The sequence below is a fragment of the Lampris incognitus genome, chromosome 1, assembly GCF_029633865.1.
Source record: "Lampris incognitus isolate fLamInc1 chromosome 1, fLamInc1.hap2, whole genome shotgun sequence".
Taxonomy (NCBI): domain Eukaryota; kingdom Metazoa; phylum Chordata; class Actinopteri; order Lampriformes; family Lampridae; genus Lampris; species Lampris incognitus.
In genome coordinates this window covers 147,133,648-147,156,687 of record NC_079211.1, presented here as the reverse complement: position 1 = coordinate 147,156,687, position 23,040 = coordinate 147,133,648, and the positions used below count along the sequence as shown (strand labels likewise).

The window sequence follows — 23,040 nt, the reverse complement described above, 5'->3', positions numbered from 1 at the left end:
TATATATATATATATATATATATATATATATATATATATATATATATATATATATCATTCGTTCATATTGTTTCATTTACTGTGTTATTTTTGATGATTAAGTTAATGGGAGCAAAGATTGGCAGTGTGGGGGGTGTTGTTCGTTCAGCCAAATGTCATTGAGGCAAAAGAAGAATAAATAAATAAATGTCTCTCTCTTTTGAAAACACATCAATGAAGTGCAGTAAACTGAATCTCTCTGGGCAGGTGTGGAACCAGAACGGTCGTGTTCCTTACATCACCTACGAGTATACTGTCCTCCGAGACTCCCTCTCCCCGGTCCCCCCCCCGCCCGTCTACACCGGCTCTGACACCTCCGCCGGGGCCCTCTCTGTGGAGGTGGGGGGTCTGCTGTCCCCCAACGCCAGTCTTTACAACCCGGCGGCCCCCGAGGGCCAGCAGAGCCAGGTGCTGCTGGCGCCGGGTGCCCCTGGTGGTGGCGCCGCTGATGGACAGAAGGGTCAGGAGACTAACGAGGTGTACGAGGAAACGGCGGCCATCGACTGCGACCAGGACGGAGCGTCACCTCCCCAGTACACAGGTAGAGACCCACTCACAAACATGCAGAGGAGGGGTCTGGACTCATACCTCGCTGAAAAACACTCCATCAGGGAGTGTCAGCGCATACACACTCACACACACTCTCATACTCCCACTTACACAAATAATCTGAATATTCTTTAGATGGTAGTGAAACACTCAGGTGCAGTTTGTGCAGCAAGTATTTCTTTAAGGAATTTTGTTTGTTTATTTATTTATTTCCCCCCCTTTTTCTCCCAATTGTACCTGGCCACTCACCATGCTCTCTGAGCCGTCCCGGTCGCTGCTCCAGCCCCTCAGCTGATCTGGGGAGGGCTGCAGACTACCACATGCCTCCTCTGATACATGTGGAGTCACCAGCCGCTTCTTTTCACCTGACCGTGAGGAGTTTCATCAGGGGGACGTAGCATGTGGGAGGATCACGCTATCCCCCTCCCCCCCGAACAGGCGCCCCGACTGACCAGAGGAGGCGCTAGTGCAGCGACCAGGACACATACCCACATCCGACTTCCCGCCCGCAGACATGGCCAATTGTGTCTGTAGGGATGCCCGACCAAGCCGGAGGTAACACGGGGATTCGTACTGGCGATCCCCGTGCTGGTTGGCAACGGAATAGGCCGCCACACCACCCAGACGCCTGTCTTTAAGGATTTTAAAACATTTCTGTCCACTAGTGAATCTACCAGAATACAGAGAGACAGACAATAGATTTATCAAAGGATAGAGAAACAGAAGCATACATACCAAGACAGACTTATAGATAGATAGACAGACATATCGATAGATAGATAGATAGATAGATAGATAGATAGATAGATAGATAGATAGATAGATAGATAGATAGATAGATAGATAGATAGATGGATAGATAGATGGATATAGATAGACATATAGCTAGGTAGATATATAGATAGATGCATAGATAGGCAGATAGATAGATAGGCAAATAGATAGATAGCTATAGATAGATATAGATAAAGAGCGAGAGAGAGAGCGCGAGAGAGCGATAGGTAGGTAGATATAGATAGATAGATAGAAAGTGGTGCATTGACAGATATGGTAAAGCGGAACAGTTTTTCTCTCAGATCGTCTCTGTCTGTGTCTCAGTCCTTAGGAGAGCTGCATTATTCATGTGGCAGATACGCCGAGTAGCGCAAATGAAAAATGCAGCATTTCCTGGTGTTTTCACCTCTTTATAAATAAATGGCTGTATCACAAGCATGAGCGGTAATGGAGTTTCTCGGGGCTCTTGACTCACCCAGCAGACTTTGGAGGCTGCCACACGGCCAGTCGTGGTGCTGATGGGAGACTTGCTTTACAGCTTTCACAAAGGACATGCTGATAAACTACATTTTCAAAAGGTACTGGACTGACCCCTTATATCTCAGTACAGACTCAGTGGATTTCAACTGGTCTCCTGTTCCCGTATTGTTTCTTTTTTTTTCCGTGGATTTTACCCCCTTTTTCTCCCCAGTTGTACCCAGCCAATTACCCCACTCTTCCGAGCTGTCCCGGTCGCTGCTTCGCCCCCTCTTCCGATCCGGGGAGGGCTGCAGACTACCACATGCCCCTTCCGATACATGTGGAGTCACCAGCCGCTTCTTTTCACCTGACAGTGAGGAGTTTCACCAGGGGGACGCTATTCACACTATTCCCCCCCCCCCCGAACAGGCACCCTGACTGACCAGAGGAGGCGCTAGGACACTTACCCACATCCAGCTTCCCACCCGCAGACACGGTCAATTGTGTCTGTAGGGATGCCCGACCAAGCCGGAGGTAACACGGGGATTCAAACCGGCGATCCCCGTGTTGGTAGACAAAGGAATAGACCGCCATGCCACCCAAACGCCCACCATCTTGTTTCTTTAGTTGTGAAATGCTTTTTTGAGATTGTATAAGCTTTTAAATTCATATGCTGTACTTCTTTCCTCTTCTGTCTGTGTGTTTTTATTTTCATGCAGTAAGTAAACTTTAAACTTAACAGTTTTACTTCACAGATGGAGATGTGGTCCTTTGGTTTCTGCGGTCCAAAAAAGTCAAACATCCTGCTGTGTGTTCAGATAGGCAGGACGCTTTGTGCTCCCATTGATGACATGTTACACATCGTTCCTGGTTTTGGCTTTAAATGTGGTTAAAAAAGAGAACCAATGATATGTGAACCAGTTTCAACTGGTTTCAGTGACATTTTGCACCGGTAGCGGTCCCTGTTGAGCCCCTGGAACCAGAGGCTGTTCTTCTGTTATCCTGAACTAGCACCGAATGGAAAACCTTTCCCTTAGCTCAACAACGTTTCCTGTGGGGCGTCTGGGTTGTGTAGCAGTCTATTCCGTTGCCTGCCAACATGGGGATCGCCGGTTTGAATCCCCGTGTTACCTCCATTTATCTATTCACCTTCTTTAAGTTTCAGTTGTCATCTTTTGCTGTTGCGTGTTGGGCTAAGATAATGGATTAGTGGGAGTGTATTATATTAATGCAAATCTGATGTGAAATTCAAAGCTTTTCCTTGGTTTCCTGTCTGGAGCCTTCTAACTGGTCAAATAACTCAACCAGACCAATCCCCTCCCCTCCTTTTTTTCCTCTTCCTGTCTGTCAGAGAAAAACAGCAGCCATACAGGGAGCCCCGCTGTTCCCGCTCCAGCAGGTGGGACGCTGGAGGTGGGGCCCGGCTCCCAGAATCTCATCTGGAGGGTCCTGCAGGGGGACCGGATTGGTCCCGATGAGCTGCTCATCAACATCTCCACCAATCAGCTGCTGACAGAGGGGGTGGGTCTGTTCTCGTCGGATTTGGGGCCGGTGGAGTTGGACCTTGGCAGCCTGGAGCGTGGCAGGTCATTCCCGTTCAATGAGACACTGGAGTTCACACTGGGTCTCAAACGGAATGAAAGTGGAGACGGATTCTTCCAGAACAGGACGATGGTGATGGGTCCGAGGACCACCGGCCGCTCAAACAGAACCAGGTAACCACTCTGATTAGAGGATAACATAGCACCCCCAAATTTAGATTGTATTCACAGTCAGAGTCACAGTTAGACAAACAGACAGACAGACAGACAGACAGATAGATAGATAGATAGACAGATAGACAGACAGACAGACAGATAGATAGACAGACAGACAGATATTTAGATAGATAGACTGATAGATAGACAGACAGACAGATAGACAGACAGACAGACAGATAGATCGATAGATCGTTCCTGAGTAGCTACCAGGGAAGAATTAGTGGAAATATAAGGAACAAATTATTGGTTAACAAATAGTTATTAAGTAGTTCCTTAATAACTCTGAATTAAGGGATGATGAGTTACTTAAGAACAGACTGTTAGGGGCATCCGGGGGGCATGGCGGTCTATTCCGTTGCCTGCCAACACGGGGATCAGCGGTTCGAATTCCCATGTTACCTCTGGCTTGGTCGGGCGTCCCGACAGACACAATTGGCCGTGTCTGTGGGTGGGAAGCCGGATGTGGGTATGTGTTGTGGTTGCTGCACTAGCGTTCCCCTGTTGGTTGGGCGCCTGTTCGGGGGGGGGGACTGGGGGGAATAACGTGATCCTCCTCCTCGCTATGTCCCCCCTGGTGAAACTCCTCACTGTCAGGTGAAAAGGAGTGGCTCGCGACTCCACATGTATGGGAGGAGGCATGTGGTAGTCTGCAGCCCTCACCAGATCAGCAGAGGGGGTGGAGCAGCGACCAGGACAGCTCGGAAGAGTGGGGCAATTGGCCGGATACAATTGGGGAGAAAAGGGGGGGGGGGATCCACAAAAAAAAGACAGATAGGTAGACAGATAGGCAGAAGACAGACACATAGACAGGTAGACAGACAGTCAGGCTGGGACTGCATTCCATCATATTTGTAATTCACGTTGGCTTCCCGGGCCGAGTCTAAACAAAACCTCGCCAGCACCTATAAAACACATCACATGACACACACACACACACACATACACACACAGAGGGAATTAAAACAACTTTTGTTTAACAAGAAACACACTTTAGTGATGACACATCTTTTTTACAATATGCACACTGCTTTACATGCACCCAACTAAAAACACACATCCACAAAAGATCATCTCCCATCACAGAACACAATCCCCCACAAAGCCCCGACCAGTTTACTGAACTCTTCCGTCCCCCGTCATCATTAAAATAAACCTTCATGTGGCTCCCAACGTCCAACATGCAACTGTCTCATCAGCCGCTGAAGACTCTCCCACTTTCTGTTTCCTGCTCATGAGGACAGCCATCTCTGTCAATCCTGCCGAGACATGTCAGAGTTCACATCTCTCTATTTCACATACAGAGAGCGAGAGACAGAAGGAGTTAGGAGATAGAGACAAAAAGAAGCGACAAAAAGAGCGAAAAGTAGAGACAGAGAAGATGAGACAGAAGAGAGCGAAAAAAAGACGGAGTAAAAAGTAGAGAGGAAGCGAGACAGAGAAGATGAGAGACAGAAGAGAGCGAAAAAAAGACAGAGCAAAAATTAGAGAGACAGAGAAGGCAGTGAAGACGCGACAGAAAAGAGTGAAAAGAAGACAGAGTGAAAAGTAGAGAGGAAGCGAGAAAGAGAGACAAGGTGATGAGAGAGGAAGACAGAGAAGAGCGAGATGGAGAGAAGGAGAGACACAGGAAACAGAAGGATTGAGAAGAATCAGAAACAAATGGCTGTCCGGATAGCGTAGCGGTCTATTCTGTTGCCTACCAACATGGAGCTCGCCAGTTCGAATCCCTGTGTTACCTCCGGCTTGGTCGGACATCCCTACGGACACAATTGGCTGTGTCTGCAGGTGGGAAGCCGGATGTGGGTATGTGTCCTGGTTGCTGCATTAGCGCCTCCTCTGGTTGGTTGGGGCGCCTGTTAGCGTGATCCTCCCACGTGCTACGTCCCCCTGGTGAAACTCCTCACTGTCAGGTGAAAAGAAGCAGCTGGTGACTCCACATGTATCGGAGGAGACGTGGTAGTCTGCAGCCCTCCCCGGATCGGCAGCGGGGGTGGAGCAGCGACCGGGACGGCTCGAAGGAGTGGGGTAATTGGCCAGATACAATTGGGGAGAAAAAGGGAGGGGAAAAAATCAAAAAAAGAAAAGAAAAGAAACAAATAAATTGAAGTATTTCAGAGTGAAGGGGGGGGTTGAAACAGAGGCTGTGGGACTGTTGTCCCCTCAACGAGAAGACGAGCGACTTCAAACTCAGAGCTTAAACACACCTGACTAATATGGACTTCATGACAGAAGAAAGATCTAAATAAGACGCCTTGTATTATGGGACCAGCGGAGGTCACTCAGTGTGTGCGTGTGTGTGTGTTTGTGTGTGTGTGTGTGTGTGTGTGTGTGACAGGGGGAATCAGAGGTTGCTACAGAAGAATCAGAAGATGAGTGCGGCAGACATGTACCGCTGGAAACTCTCCTCACAGGAGCCATGTAGTATGACCTGCTCTATAGGTATACACACACACACGCACACACACATATATACACATACATATATAAATCTCCCTCTCACCCTTTTTCGGGTGGTGTGTGTCTTCCTCCAGCTCGGGCTCTCTACCAGAGGCCTGGGAGTTTGAGGGTTCTGCGCAGTATCAGCTTTTCCTAGGACCAAGGTTCCTACGATAATATATATTTCCTAGAATATATTTATATAAACATTTTTTTACGCTTCCGGTGTGGGAAGATGGCAGCGCCAATTCATGTTTGCAGCAGCCTCACCCAGGACCGTACATGCAGTGTCTTTTTCCACGTCTACATCTAAGTTTGTGCCTTCATTTGATGGCTGGGAGACCTGGCGCTGGATCGGCTGGGAGAGCTTGGTCTGCTGCTCCTGTGGACCCAGGGACCATGGCCCTGCCCGGAGCTGCGCCCGAAGAGGAAACACCAAGGGCGGTCTGAAAGGACGTGGAAGCGGGGCAGGCTAAGCTAACTGCTAGCCCATGCACACCGGCAGTTCCAATAACACCGAGGGTGGTCTGGCGGTGGCCTCGCCTAGCGTTGACTGTTTTTTGGTGTCGTCATGTGGAGTGCGGGGAAGTGTATCAAAGGTGTCTGACTGGGAGAGCTAGCATTGAATCGGGTGAGGAAGCCTGGTCTGCTGCTTCCATTGGGCCCAAGGACCATGCCTTGCCCGGCACTGAGCCGAAGGGGAAACACCGAGGGCAGTCTGACAGGACGCGGAAGCAGGGCAAGCTAAGCTAACTACTAGCCCATTAAGGCTAGCAGTTCCGACAGTCATCAGCTGGCGTTCGTTCTCCTGGACAGTGACTTTTTTTGTTTGTTTAGTTTGGATATATGTGTTAGTTTGGATATATGTGTTCTTGTAGTTTTGGGATATGGATTTTTGTCTTTGTGGTGCAAATGATAGTTTGTTTCATTTCATGTACTTGCATACATGAAATGAAATGACAAAGTATTCCTGATTTAAAGTAAATAGCCTGTTCTTCAAAGAACAAGCCATTTAAATACCAATAAGATTGAGCTCCTCGTTTTGGCTTCCAAGGCGCTGCTCCGGAAGGTTGGAGACCTTCTCAACGTGGATGCCTGCTCCATCTGCCCATCCCCAGAAGTCTGCAACCTTGGTGTCATTCTGGACTCCCCCCCCCCCCTCTCATTCCAGTCACACATCAAATCTGTCACCAAATCTGCTTTCTTTCACCTTAAAAACATCCCCAGACTCCAGCCAGACCGTGGCAGAGACCCTCATGCATGCCTTCATCACCTCCCATCTGGATTATTGCAATGGAGTCCTGTCTGGGGTACCTAGCAAAGCCCTAGACAGGCTTCAGTATGTGCAGAATTCAGCTGCCAGGGTGCTCACCTGCACCAAGCCCTGGCAACACATCCCTCCTTCCCTTGTCCACCTTCACTGGCTTCCGGTCAAATCCCGCATTTCTTATGAAATCCTCCTCACCTATAAATCTCTCCATGCCCTTACCCCCCATTACCTATCAGACATCCTCAACCGCTATATTCCGTCCCGGAATCTGTGGTCCGCAGACATGGGCCTGCTTTCTATCCCCCACACCAGCCTGCGGACTTTTGGGGATAGAGCCTTTAGTGTGGCAGCTCCCAACCCTTTGGGACTTTATTCCAGCAGAGATCCGCAACATTGCCTCTTTGGACAGTTTTAAAAGTCTACTGAAAACCTGCCTTTTTACTAAGGCCTATGGTCTGTAGTCTTTTGATCTTAGTTTTAATGTGGTTTTTTTGTGTTTTTTTTCTTATCTAGTGTAAAGCATCCTTGGGTTCCTTGAAAGGCACTATACAAAGCTAAGTTGTTGTTGTTGTTGAACCATCCAAAGTATACTTCCAGCTGTAGTGTAACAAGGGAAAAACATCAAACCCACCCAGAGCAGAGCCTGAGCGATACTAGAAGGATATACGGGAAAAGGAGTCATCACACAACACCAATGCTCAGTGGCTGCTAAGAGCAGACCACAGCAGTATCCCAGAATAAGAACCAGTTATCATCACAATGGCCGACATCCAATGATGACTCTCAAACATGAAGAACTGGACTGCACCAGGCTCTGACATGATTCATGCCTACTGGTTGATGAAGCTAATGACACTCCATGAATGCCTGGTGACACAAATGAACCAGCTGCTAACATCAGGGTCTCACCCTGACTGGCTAACACAGGGGAGAACAATACTGATCATGAAGGATCCCCACAAGGGTACAACACCTGGCCCCCATTTTCACACTGATCTTCAATAGATCACTGGACCTGTGTGAAGTCTGCTCCTGCTTCAAGAGCTCCACTATCATCCCGGTCCCCAAGAAACAACGTATCACAGGATTAAATGACTACAGACCTATTGCTCTAACATCTGTGGTCATGAAATCCTTCGAGAGACTGTGTTGGCCCACCTGAAGGAAATCACAGGCCCCCTGCTTGACCCCCTGCAGTTTGCCTACCGAGTAAACAAGTCAGTGGATGATGCAGTCAACATGGGATTGCACTACATCTTCCAACACCTCGACTCCCCAGGGACATATGCAAGGTTCCTGTTTGTGGACTTCAGCTCAGTGTTCAACACTATCATCCCAGATAGTTATCCTTGACTCCAAATTCACCCGGCTCACTGTGCCAGCCCCCATCTACCAGTGGATTAAAAACTTCCTGACAGACAGGAGGCAGCTGGTGAGGCTGGGGAAAATCACATCCAGCACCTGAACAATCAGCACTGGCGCCCCCCATGGATGTGCGCTCTTCCCCCTACTCTTCTCCCTCTACACAAATGACTGCACCTCAAGTGACCCGTCTGTTAAACTCCTGAAGTTTGCAGATGACACAACCCATGTTGACCTTATCCAGGATGGTGGCAAGTGTGCATATAGACAGGAGGTTGATCAGCTGGCCCTCTGATGCGGCCATAACAACCTGGAGCTGAACATGCGCAAAACAGTGGAGATGACAGTGGACTTCAGGAGGAGTCCCCCAACACTGCAACCTCACCATACTCAACAGCACGGTGTCTATGGTGAAAACCTACAGATTTCTTGGTTCCACAATCTCTCAGGACCTAAGGTGGGCATCCAACATCGACACAATCATCAAAAAGGCCCAGCAGAGGATGTACTTTCTCTGCCAGCTCAAGAAATTCAACCTGCCTCAGGAACTGCTGATTCAGTTCTACACTGCAATAACCCAGTTTATCCTCTGCACATCCATCACTGTCTGATTTGGATCGGCCACTAAACATCACAGGGACAGACTACAACAGACAGTTAGGTCCACAGAGAAAATCATTGGTGCCAACCTGTGCTCCATTCAGGACTTATACACATCCAGAGTCAGGAAATGGGCAGGCAACATCACCGCAGACCCTTCACACCCTGGTCACAACCTGTTCCAACTCCTTCCTTAGGCACTACAGAGCACTGTGCCCCAAAACAACGAGATATGAAAACAGTTTCTTTTCATGGGCTGTCATTCAAATGAACACTTAACACTGTCTATAAATCCAACCATTTTGTATTTATTGTACTGCTGTACATTGTATGTACACTGGTACACTCTGTCATGTCCATCTACCTCAGGTATGTAAGTAAGTAACCTGCTAACATCTATTTCAGCATCTCTGATATATTCTCTGCACCACTGCACTTTACCACCTCTTATTTCGCCTGTATAAATCAGTCCTTGTGTTTATATCTGGATTGTTGTGTTGTAGTGTTGTTATTCTATGTTAAGTACACTGAGAGAGCCATGAAACTGAAGTCAAATTCCATGTATGTGCAAACCTACATGGCCAATAAACATGATTCTGATTCTGACTGTGATCTGTCCCCCTCCCAGGAGTGTCGAAGTCTCTTGCCATGTGTGTTCGTTATGACGGTGTGGAGGTGGATGACATTTACTGTGATGCTCTGACCAGACCTGAACCAGTGCACGACTTCTGTATTGGGAGAGAATGTCAGCCCAGGTATCTATCTATCTATCTATTTGTCTATCTGTCTGTCTGAGTAAAGGAAAGTGCTATAAAATGTTTTCTGTCTTGAGTCTGTATACGGTTTTGTTGGATCCAGCCCTGACTCAAAGCTAAATGTAGAGTATCATACAAGTGGGACATGTTGCACGGACGTTTCATCACTCTGCTGTTCCTGCGTTCATCTTTCATCAGTGGTTCTCAGTGAGGTCCTCAGGTACCTGCTGATTTTCGTTTCTACCAGGTAGTCCATTACATTTGCCTGTTGTTCCAGGTGTAAAATCTTCCTGATCTGAGACTGGAATAACCACTAGTGGAATAAGTACTGCTGGTACCTGAGGACCTGATTGAGAACCACCATAATAAACGATCACTCAAACAGCATCACAGTTAACAATAAAACTGACATTATCTCGATGTTTTCTGACGTATCAGTGACCTCTGCCCCCACATGACCATGTGGTCCAACTGGACATCAATCATTAGGGGGCAGGGCACTGACTACATACTACGTTTATAGGGAAAAAATATAAATAAACTAGAAAGAAATATGAGTAAATGCTTGTTTCATTGTTGTTTATTTTATGTCTTTGTACTTCCTGTTTACTTCACTACCAACCATCAAAGCGCTGAAATGATTACTCGATCAATCAATTGGTTGATTGACAGAAAATTAATTGGTTATTACTGCGCTAATCGATTCATCACTTAAAAATGTCTCGGGGTCTTGTTCATGAGCGAAGGTAGGATGGAGCGGGAGATTGACAGGCGGATTGGTGCAGCATCAGCCGTAATGTGAACGTTGTACCGGACCATTGTGGTGAAGAGGGAGCTGAACCGAAAGGCAAAGCTCTCAATTTACCAGCCAATCTTCGTTCCAGCCCTCAGCTATGGTCATGAGCTTTGGGTAGTGACCAAAACGGTGAGATGGTGGACACAAGTGGCTGAAATTAGTTTCCTCCATAGGGTGTCTGGGCTCAGCCTTAGAGATAGGGTGAGGAGCTCGGACATCTGGAGGGAGCTTGGAGTAGAGCCGCTGCTCCTTCACGTTGAAAGGAGCCAGTTGAGGTGGTTCGGGCATCTGATTAGGATGCCTCCTGGGCACCTTCCTTTGGAGGTTTACCAGGCATGGCCAACTGGGAGGAGACCCAGAACTCGCTGGAGGGACGACATGTCCAATCTGGCCTGGGAACGCCTTGGGATCGCCCAGGAGGAGCTGGAGGCTGTTGCTGGGGAGAGGGACATCTGGAGTGCCCTACTTAGCTTGCTGCCACCACGACCTGACCCCGGAAAAACAGCTGAATGAATATCACGTAAAAATACCAAACCTTTGCTGGTTACAGCTTCAAAAATGCTAAGATTTGCTTAAATTCCTCTGATTCGTATCATTGTGAAATTAATACTTTGGGTTTTTTAGCTGCAGGTCACACTAACAGTTTTAAGACCTCACTTTGGTCTCCGGGAATTTTTGATGGGCATTTGTCCTTATGAGACTTTAAAGAGAATTGACTGACTATATGATTAATGCAATCGGTGGCTAATGGAAAAAAGTTGTTTGTTGCAGCGTTAATCGTCCTATAAGAACTACAAACCCAGCTGTCATTGGCTTTTGGCTGTTTTAATTCTGGAACGAATTGCTGATCTACACACACTGCTAGGCCTTCATAGGACCCGTATAAGATGTTGGACAGTATAACTACTGTATAATGGGTTTGGTAATATCTATAAATAAACAATGTCCTCCTTCTGTCTCCTCCTCCTCCTTCAAGGTGGGAGGCCAGCAGCTGGAGCGAATGTTCCAGGACGTGTGGGGAAGGTTTCCAGTTCCGCCTGGTTCGCTGTTGGAAGATGCTTTCTCCAGGACTGGACAGCTCCGTCTACAGCGACCTCTGCACTCTGGCTGAACTCGAGCGCCCACCGGAGCGCCGGTCCTGCAAGAGCCCCGCCTGCGGCCCCCAGTGGGAGGTGGCCGAGTGGACTGAGGTGGGAGACCTCAACTCGTAAATCTGGGGAAATGCATTCGTTTGTTCGTTCATTCGTTCACTCATTGATTGATTGATTGATTAATTTATTTATTGATTAATGTGTTTATTATTCATTCGTTTAATGCAAATTGAGTTTTAATGAGGTACTGGAGCATGTGCTCGCAGGCGTTACCCTGAACAGGGCACCAGTTCGTTACAGGACAGTTTGAACTCAATAAAAAAACTAGGAAAAAAGAGGGGCGTCCGGGTAGCGTAGCGGTCTATTCTATTGCCTACCAACATGGGGATCCCTGTTCAAATCCCCATGTTGCCCTCAGCTTGGTCGGGCGTCCCTACAGACACAATTGGCCATGTCTGCAAGTGGGAAGCTGGATGTGGGTAGGTGTCCTGGTCGCTGCACTAGCAGCTCCTCTGGTCGGTCGGGGCACCTGCTCCGGGGGGAGTGGGAACTGGGGGGAATAGCGTGATCCTCCCACGCGCTATGTCCCCCTGGTGAAACTCTCACTGTCAGGTGAAAAGAAGCAGCTGGCGACTCCACATGTATCGGAGGAGGCATGTGGTAGTCTGCAGCCTTCCTCGGATCGGCAGAGGGGGTGGAGCAGAGACCGGGACAGCTCGGAAGAGTGGGGTAATTGGCCAAGTACATTTGGGAGAAAAAGGGGTATAAAAAAAATCCCCCCCAAAAAAAAAAACTAGGGAAAAGAAAACAATCAGAATCGAAGGATAACATGATGAAGACAGCCTGATTTTACATGAATCTTGGTTATTTGGTGCATGTGAACATCATGGTCTGGTTTCTGTTTGCTTTTTGAAACTGAACTGAAAGGTTACAAATACATCCAGGTCACTGGACACAGTGACCTGGATGCAGTTTGTCCAATATGAAGATCCCTTTATTAAATTGTTTCCTATGTGATTCATTCTTTTTTTATCTCTATGAAGCGCCTGAGCAGCACCTCTGCAGTTTAACCCTGGCATATGAATAAAGTTGTATTGCATCATATTGTATCGTAGCATAGCATATTGTGTTTTAACATGTTGTAACATATCGTATCTTAATATAGTGTAAAAGAATCCATGTATACCCATACATTAAATGTATCTGTAATGATCACGGATGACTAGACTCGCTAGTCCTTGGTTAACGGGTTGGACCGATTAGTTGACTGGTTAGCGCAGTCGCCTGTGGTCCGGGATACCTGGGTTTGGTTCCCGGCTGCGGTGGATTCCCAGCTGCCTCCTGAATTTGCTACATTGGTATAGTGGTGAGTATCCCCGCCTGTCACACGGGAGACCGGGGTTCGATTCCTCGACGGGGAGCCAAATGTAGCGACTTCAGCGGGGCAGTCGGGAATCCGCCGCAGCTGGGAACCGAACCCGGGTAGCCCGGACCACGGGCGACTGCGCTAACCAGTCAATTTAAGGGTCCGACCTGTTAGCCAAGAGCTAGCGAGTCTAGTCATCCGTGGTCGTTCCACATCTCTTTATTTAAATCATGCAAACAACTTAGATCAAAATAATGCCTCAAACTGACTAACTCCAGTTATTGCTGTGTTGTATTATATCATTTCCGAAAACAAACTCCACCAGCCTCGGTCGTGTGGGTAATAAAACAATCTAATCTAATCTACTATCATATGACATTGTATCGTATCGTGGGATAACAAATATCACAGCATATCATAACATACCATAAACGAATCCATAGGCTCCCACGTATGTATTAAAGCAAAGACTTTATTACAAATAGCACCAGTGCTTTAATCAAAATATTACCGCAGACTGATTCCTCGTTCGAGGTCATTCCGTTATCGGGGTATTGCCGTGCGTGTAAATGTATTCATTGGTAATAATGGGTGTCTGTCTCTTGCTCAGTGTCCAGCCAAGTGCGGCCACAGGGCCCAGGTGACCCGTGAAGTCCGCTGTTCTGACGAGACCCGACCCTGCGACCTGCTGAGCCAGCCGCCGCACATCAAAAACTGCACGGGTCCGCCCTGCGAGCGCCACTGGACCGTGTCCGAGTGGGGACCTGTGAGTCTTTCAACGGGTCATTGTCCTCTGTCGTGTCTTTTATTGACTCAAATCTTTTCTTTTTTTTTTTGCAGTAAGGTTTGATTTGAGTTGAGTTTATTTTAGTTTAGTGTTGTTCAGTTCAAGGTCATTTTCATTCTTTTTGTTTTGGCTGCAACTACAGCCTCAGCTCCCTGACAAAACGGACTTACCAGGGAATGATAGACAAATAAAATAAAAGTCTTCCTGTCAGTTGTCTTTTGCACCTTTTTCACTCTTCGTGACCTGTCGTTCCAGTGCTCGGGGTCGTGCGGCCAGGGCAGGATGGTGCGCCACGTCTACTGTAAGACCCCCGAAGGTCGTGTGGTCCCTGAGACGCAGTGCCCCACAGAGGACAAACCCCTGGCCATCCACCCCTGTGGGGACAGGGACTGCCCCCCACACTGGCTGAGTCAGGACTGGGAGAAGGTGAAGACCAGGGTTCAATGTCTTAGTCAAGGTTTTTCAAGCTTTTCCAGGACTAGAACTCCAATTTCCAATACACAAAGAGAGGAACTGACATTATAGTGTAATGTGTAGGTGTCACAGTGAGACTCAAGGGAGATTGCTGTATGTGAAGAATAAAACAGATCCTGGTTCTGATTCCTTTTTGTTAATTACATCTTATGTAATTTCATATCTTAAATTTGTGTTTGCTCAGATAAAAATAAGTAGAGTTCGGGGCATCCAGGTAGCATAGCGGTCTATTCCGTTGCCTACCAACATGGAGATCGCCGGTTCGAATCCCCATGTTACCTCCGGCTTGGTCAGGCTTCCCTACAGACACAATTGGCTGTGTCTGCGGGTGGGAAGCCGTATGTGGGTATGTGTCCTGGTTGCTGCACTAGCGCCTCCTCTGGTTGGTCGGGGCGCCTGTTCGGGGGGGAATAGCATGAGCCCTCCGTGCGCTACGTCCCCCTGGTGAAACTCCTCGCTGTCAGGTGAAAAGAAGCGGCTGGCGACTCCACGTGTATCGGAGGAGACGTGGTAGTCTTGCAGCCCTCCTCGGCTCGGCAGAGGGGGTGGAGCAGCAACCGGGATGGCTCCGAAAAGTGGAGTAATTGGCCAAGTACAATTTGGGAGAAAATTGGGGGAAAATACAAAAAAAATAAAAAATAAGTAGGGTTCATACTGCCATAAAAAACCTGGAACATTCAGTCAATTTTAAAGCACAGTTTACAGGTCCTGGGATGGTTGTAGAAAATTTTGTAATTTTGTAAAGTTTTGGAGAAGTCATGGAAATCTTACTAAAGCAGCATCGACTGTTAAAGATTGAATGAGCAATTTAAAAAAGTAACAGCGGGTTAAAAACCATTCCATCGGAGTTTTAAAATGTCTGTTTTGTGCATGCAACAACCTGTCTCGGTATGCTAACGTGTCTCCCCGGGCTAGCTTTCCTTTCCGTTAGCTAGCTATGTTATCAAACACCGGGCAAGTACAGTTTTCACCATCACTGGCTTCAAAGAGACAAGTCCCAAATATGGCTTGTAGAAGTTAGAGTGTCTCATATATAGTATTTGAAATACAGCCTCACTTTCACATCATGTATAGTTTTTAAATAATAAGTTGCTTTTGGTCATGCTAATAGTTAGCTAATAGTAAGCTAATAGTTAAGGAGAAATCATGGAAGAGTCATTGAAACACCATTGGTGAAGAAGTATATGAAATTTAAATAGGGTAAGGATTATCAGAGGTCTTTCTTTCCACAAAGACTTTTAAAACCATCTGGTCAAAATCTAACATTGGACATCTTTAAAACCTGCTGTGGGGAGATTTTCTGGTAAATACCAAAGTAAAAAATTCAGAAGGTCAACGTATCCATAATTGTGTACCATAAGAGACACAGAATGTAAGAAATTCTGCCGCCAAAGAAATGTCCCTGTTTTTCTTCAGTGTAACACCACCTGTGGACGCGGGGTGAAGCGGAGAATCGTGCTCTGTGCCGGCATCACTGGCGGAAAGTTCCAGGTCTTTGATGACGACGCGTGCGATCTGAGCGAGAAGCCCGAGGAGGAGAACACGTGCTTCGAGAGGCCCTGCTTCAAATGGTACACTACCCCCTGGTCTGAGGTGAGGACACCACTGTTTACTGTTAACAGACTCCATCTGAACCTCTTACCCAGAACTGCTGCCTGACAGAACAGGAAGTAGGACGTCTTGTTGGAGGACACCTTGGCAACAACAGTTGTTAGAAGTGAAGCACCTCATGGACCAGGCTACTACACATTTACAAACGGACATTTGTGCTCCTTTTCCACTACATGGTACCGGCTCAACTCGGCTCGACTCACTTCTGTGTCGTTTTCCATTACCGTAACAGTAACCCCTCAGTGTAGCTGGTCGTCGTTTTTTTGGAACCTCGACAAAGGTGGTACCAAAAAAGTGGTATCAGTTACCAAAATGCCGGTACTTTCCAGTAATGGAAAGGGAAAAAAGGGCGAGTCGAGTTGAGCCGGTACCGTGTAGTGGAAAAGGGGCATTAGGCTACATTTACACTGCAGGTCTTGATGCCCAGTTCGGATTTTTTGCCTATATGTGATTTTTTTATTTTTTATTTTTTGCTATTAAAGGTGACCCATATTTCAATTCCAGTACTTAGACCATAACGCTTTGCACTCAAGTTTGCACATGAAACAACCCACATGCGTAGGCTTACACCAGTTTGGCAACCGATGAGGAAATCGCCCCACGTGCACACCATGTCATTCAAACCGCCACAAGAGTATGAAAGTGTCATATTTTGAATGATGTGCGATTGGCCATGACCCTAAAAATCTGATCTGATATCAGATTCCAATCCGATTTATTTCCATATAGAAATGTAGTCAAAATCGGATCTGACAATATTCATTTCAGTGTCTTTTTCCCCTGGTTCCATGTATCCAGCCTGTGCCACATGTGGGCAAACATCAGAATGAGTCACTTGTACCAGGCGGTCTAAACGTAGCCATAGTTTCATGTTTAGCTGTACCATCTGTGTAGATTTTGATGGTACTATGTTAGTACTGTTAGAGGTACTGTTGTCTGTGTACCATGTGTATGAGTATGTACTGTGGTACTATGTTGGTACTGTTAGAGGTACTGTTATCTGTGTACCAAGTGTATCAGTATGTACTGTGGTACTGTGTTAGTATGTTAGAGGTACTGTTGTCTGTGTACCATGTGTATGAGTATGTACTGTGGTACTGTGTTAGTACTGTTAGAGGTACTGTTATCTGTGTACCATGTGTATCAGTATGTACTGTGGTACTGTGTTAGTCTGTTAGAGGTACTGTTGTCTGTGTACCATGTGTATCAGTATGTACTGTGGTACTGTGTTAGTATGTTAGAGGTACTGTTGTCTGTGTACCATGTGTATCAGTATGTACTGTGGTACTGTGTTAGTACTGTTAGAGGTACTGTTGTCTGTGTACCATGTGTATCAGTATGTACTGTGGTACTGTGTTAGTCTGTTAGAGGTACTGTTGTCTGTGTACCATGTGTATCAGTATGTACTGTGGTACTATGCTAGTTCTGTTAGACGTACTGTTGTCTGTGTGCCATGTGTATCAGTATGTACTATGGCACTGTGTTAGTACTGTTAGAGGTACTGTTGTCTGTGTACCATGTGTATCAGTATGTACTGTGGTACTATGTTAGTACTGTTAGAGGTTCTGTTGTCTATCTACCATGTGTATCAGTATATACTGTGGTACTATGTTAGTACTGTTAGAGGTTCTGTTGTCTGTGTACCATGTGTATCAGTATGTACTGTGGTACTGTGTTAGTACTGTTAGAGGTTCTGTTGTTTGTGTACCATGTGTATCAGTATGTACTGTGGTACTGTGTTAGTACTGTTAGAGGTACTGTTGTATGTGTACCATGTGTATCAGTATGTACTGTGGTACTATGTTAGTACTGTTAGAGGTTCTGTTGTCTGTGTACCATGTGTATCAGTATGTAATATTGTACTGTGTTAGTACTGTTAGAGGTACTGTTGTCTGTGTGCCATGTGTATCAGTATGTACAATGGTACTGTGTTAGTACTGTTAGAGATACTGTTGTCTGTGTACCATGTGTATCAGTGTGTACTGTGGTACTATGTTAGTACTGTTAGAGATACTGTTGTCTGTGTACCATGTGTATCAGTATGTACTGTGGTACTATGTTAGTACTGTTAGAGGTACTGTTGTCTATGTACCATGTGTATCAGTATGTACTGTGGTACTATTTTAGTACTGTTAGAGGTACTGTTGTCTGTGTACCATGTGTATCAGTATGTACTGTGGTACTATGTCAGTACTGTTAGAGGTACTGTTGTCTGTGTACCATGTGTATCAGTATGTACTGTGGTACTATGTCAGTACTGTTAGAGGTACTGTTGTCTGTGTACCATGTGTATCAGTATGTACTGCGGTACTATGTTAGTACTGTTAGAGGTACTGTTGTCTGTGTACCATGTGTATCAGTATGTACTGTGGTACTACGTTAGCACTGTTAGAAGTACTGTTGTCTGTGTACCATGTGTATCAGTATGTACTGTGTTAGTACTGTTAGAGGTACTGTTGTCTGTGTGCCATGTGTATCAGTATGTACCGTGGTACTGTGTTGGTACTGTTGTCTGTGTGCAATGTGTATCAGTATGTACCGTGGTACTGTGTTGGTACTGTTGTCTGTGTGCCATGTGTATCAGTATGTACCGTGGTACTGTGTTGGTACTGTTGTCTGTGTGCCATGTGTATCAGTATGTACCGTGGTACTGTGTTGGTACTGTTGTTTGTGTGCCACGTGTATCAGTATGTACCGTGGTACTGTGTTGGTACTGTTGTCTGTGTGCCATGTGTATCAGTATGTACCGTGGTACTGTGTTGGTACTGTTGTTTGTGTGCCACGTGTATCAGTATGTACCGTGGTACTGTGTTGGTACTGTTGTCTGTGTGCCACGTGTATCAGTATGTACCGTGGTACTGTGTTGGTACTGTTGTCTGTGTACCATGTGTATCAGTATGTACTGTGGTACTGTGTTGGTACTGTTATCTGTGTGCCATGTGTATCAGTATGTACTGTGGTACTGTGTTGGTACTGTTGTCTGTGTGCCATGTGTATCAGTATGCACCGTGGTACTGTGTTGGTACTGTTGTCTGTGTACCATGTGTATCAGTATGCACCGTGGTACTGTGTTGGTACTGTTATCTGTGTGCCATGTGTATCAGTATGTACCGTGTTAGTACTGTTAGAGGTACTGTTGTCTGTGTACCATGTGTATCAGTATGTACTGTGGTAATGAATTCCTCCCTTCAGTGCACTAAGACGTGTGGCGTTGGCGTGAGGATGAGAGACGTGAAGTGCTACCAGGGAAGGGAGTTAGTCCGAGGTTGTGACCCGCTCACGAAACCTGTGGCCAAACAGACCTGCGCCCTGCAGCCCTGCCCGACGGAGCCCCCAGGTAAGACGCGCCACTGTTTACCCCTCAGAACTGTGTTAAAGTGAACTGAAAGTATACCTTCATGTGGTAGGGAGAGATTTAAGCTTTTAGTGGACTTGGACGAATACTTAACGTGTGCTTTGAAAACAGTATTCAACAAGTCTTAACAGTATAAGTAAAGTTTAAGAATACGATTCTCAAGTTGGCTTTTTTCAAGTGCAACAGAACTGAAACAAAAGCCCCTCTGCTTAATTTTACTTTAAAAGAAGTATACTAAAAGTGCACAGAAGTGAGCTTCTTTTTTCCAGGTGCGCTGTTGTTGTATCACTTGTTCTGGTAATGGGAATGTTGTATTGGCAAATTTGTTAGATTACAGTTAGCAAGCAGGCTACTGCATCTTGTCTTTTAATCCTACTTTATGTAAAGGCCTTTGCACACCAAGAGTTTGTCTTGTGTGTTTTTCCTAAATCCGCCAGTAACTAAAAAAATCTGCTAGGACTTATTAATGGAGGCAAAAATATGCAGAAAATTGAAACGATTCCAAAAACATGAAGTTTTGGTACGTGATCTTTAACGGACGAAACGTGAGGTCGTATTTATTTTTTTCTGTTCAAAATTTCAGACAAAAAACTCGGAACGTAGCTCGCAAAGGCCTTAGCTCCCAAATTCTGAAAAAATTTCGAGTAATTTTTCGAAAAACAAAAACCAAAAAAAAAAACACAACACCTGTTTCATTTTTATTTGCTATTAGGAGTATTGTTAACGATGGCTGCATCACTGTGCTGTATGTAATGCAACTGACGTCAGTAACTGAACGCACCAAAGGCAGTGGAGAAAACAGGGGACCCTTTTCAGCGTTGGCCTCATGTGATGCGGGCGCCATCTTGTCCATTTGTATCACTTTAATCCTCTCCAAAACCCAAATACTGGAGGGAGACTGTTAAATATCATGAGAGTTTTGACAGCTATGACTGGAAGTAATATTTATTGCCTGAACTAAATCGTATATAATGTGTTTGAAATAAAAACAGTTGTGTAACCTACAAAAAGACCCCCTGGCTGATCGCCAGGCGGTCGGCCCCCTGTACGCGAGCGGTTAGCGATGTCGCCTTGCTATCGGATCCGATTGGATGCCACCAATGTAACTGAGCTATTTTCTCGCCCGGTGCGGGATTCAATCCGAGGTACTACAAGGTGACATCGCTAACCACTCAGCTAAGGGGGGCTGACCCCCTGGTGATCAGCCAGTGAGTCCTTTTGTAGGCTACAGGTGTATTCAGTGCTCATAATTCTATAGCTTACCATCCCATCAGCTTGCACAACACCACTTCCACGCAGGTCTGTACTTTGATTTTGATGCCTAAATTAAACCCATCACGTGCTCAGCACGAAACCCACCGCAACAAGATTAACATGCAACGATGCTAACATTAGCAGAATAGCAGAGTTAGCTAGTTAGCTAGCATTAGCAGAGTTACATTGGAGATGAACGGAACTTCTGGTACAACATAGCACAACGATGCAGCCGGTTTGTCCGCAGCGTAAAAAGTAATTGCAGTAAAATCACTGTTACCTGTCTGTCAAATGCACTGAGGTGAACTACCACACTCGGTGAAATCATTCTGAGTTGACTCCATCTCATCGGTCTCCAGATGAGAGCTGCCAGGACCGACCAACCACCAACTGCTCGCTGGCACTGAAGGTGAACCTGTGCAGTCACTGGTACTACAGCAAGGCCTGCTGCCACTCCTGCCGTGCACTCCGACCCTCCACCTCCGCCTCCACTTCCTAGTCCCAAACTCCAAAAACCTCCCCTTTTGCTAGCCTCAACCCCCACCCCACCCCTTTCTCCCCTCCAGGCCTCCGACTGTCTTTCCACCAAACCAACTCCAACTCCAAGATAACCAAAAGTATGAAAAAGTCGGCGCAGAGCGATTAGCCTTTTTCTTTTTTACGTCACTTAAATTTCAGTTGTGTTTTGGATTTTTTTCTTTTTTTAATTTATATTGACTATGACCAGTGAAACTGTTTTTTTTAAATGTCAACCATTTAATTTAAAATGACATTTAAAAGTTGCAAACACCAGCAAAATATAATTCTAGACAATATTTACAACCATTATGAATGTAAATTAAACTTTTCCAGCATCAGAAGGAATTACAAATTTGGGTTTCATTAGCAGTCTGTCACTGAGAACTCACTCAGTCACTTTGAGACTGACCCCCCCCAATCTAATCCCAGTGTTTGACTTTCAGTGGTGGGGCAACTGGTTTGTTTCCATTCAGATTACAGTTTGTGCCTTTAACAACAATGCCGACGCTTTCTCTCCCTCTCTGGATCTGCTCCTCCTCTCTTTTCTCTCTCTCTCTCTCTCTCTCCCCTTTCCCTCATATCTACCACCTCCTGCAATCTCGCAATTTCCATTGGCACTTTGCGAAAAACTGGAAAACGCCTGTGTGCGCAATGGATTATGGTCAATGTCGTCGCTGTTCTGAGCTGTGTTGAATATCTCGCTCGATATCTCTCATCACACTCAGAACCCCCCAAACCCAAAACAGCTGCACTGTTTCTAATAACTGAACCAGTCGCAATCAGTTGGTTTTTTAAACTCTGAAAATTAACTGAAATTTCAATTAATCGCTCAAAGCTAGATAAATTACACAATTGAAGGTGTAGGGTAACACTTTACAATAAGGGTACATTAATTACCATTAGTTAATGCAGGAATAAGCATTAACTAACAGTTAATTGATGCTTATTAACATAGTTAATACAGTAATGAGCATTAACTAACAGTTAATACAATAATAAGCATTAAGCAACTGTTAACAAATGTCTCTTGTTAACATTTATTAAGGGTTTACAGGTTAATTAAGGTACTATCTAAAATTAGTAAATGATGAACACCGTTAGTAAATGATTAATGGACACATTACCAGAAGGTTGAATCAGTTCATCTGGACACATCGTTTATCCACATGAACAGACTGAACTTTCTGGTGTTTCCTTACCTGGGTTATTGAGCATACATCAAGACAATGGACACATTAGTTAGTTATTTAAACCTGCAGTGCGGAAGTTGTGTCTCCCCCCTCTGGCAGTGAGAGTAATTGCTTCTCTTCTTTCAGCGTTCCCCAACGAGGAAAAGCCACACCAGTGGTTATCCGTGTTTTCCCTCGCCGTCGACCGCTTTGTTTTTTGACTTTAATCCCTCCTCTTTCCAATTTCCCCTCGGGGGCGAATAAGTATGCTGATTCTGACCGCCGAGTTTCTTTATCTCGGGAACATCAAAAACTTTCCCCGGACGCCTCTTAGGTTTTTCCGCCATAACTTCCAAGCCCGGAAGCTTCCTGGCAGAAAGCGCCGAAGGCAAGCCAATCAGGGGCATGGGAACGCTGTCGTCACACAGCAGTCGGGCTCTGGCTAAGCTGTCGTTGCTGGTGACGTAAAGCGCGGGAACGTCGCCCCAGACACCAGGGCTGTGCCCGACATCACTCTATAGTGAGTTTGCCATTTTGTAGTGCTGTCTGAATGTATAGTGGGAATCACTATACCAGTGGTACTCACTGTTTCTCTTAGGAGAGCCACTTATGAG

General features: G+C 46.0%; 1 protein-coding gene across 1 annotated transcript in view; it reads left to right on the top strand.

Moving 5' to 3' along the window:
- adamtsl2 (ADAMTS-like 2) overlaps window positions 1-21,312 on the top strand; it is a 38,633-nt gene extending 17,321 nt beyond the window's left edge. Inside the window, exons 9-18 of the mRNA XM_056292905.1 lie at window positions 247-580; window positions 3,173-3,536; window positions 5,917-6,020; window positions 9,878-10,004; window positions 11,777-11,990; window positions 13,868-14,023; window positions 14,300-14,470; window positions 15,935-16,111; window positions 19,322-19,466; window positions 21,098-21,312. Of these exons, the coding sequence (XP_056148880.1) occupies window positions 247-580; window positions 3,173-3,536; window positions 5,917-6,020; window positions 9,878-10,004; window positions 11,777-11,990; window positions 13,868-14,023; window positions 14,300-14,470; window positions 15,935-16,111; window positions 19,322-19,466; window positions 21,098-21,237 (1,932 nt within the window). The 3' untranslated portion in view covers window positions 21,238-21,312. The remainder of the gene's footprint in view (window positions 1-246; window positions 581-3,172; window positions 3,537-5,916; window positions 6,021-9,877; window positions 10,005-11,776; window positions 11,991-13,867; window positions 14,024-14,299; window positions 14,471-15,934; window positions 16,112-19,321; window positions 19,467-21,097) is intronic.
- Window positions 21,313-23,040: the final 1,728 nt, after the last annotated feature.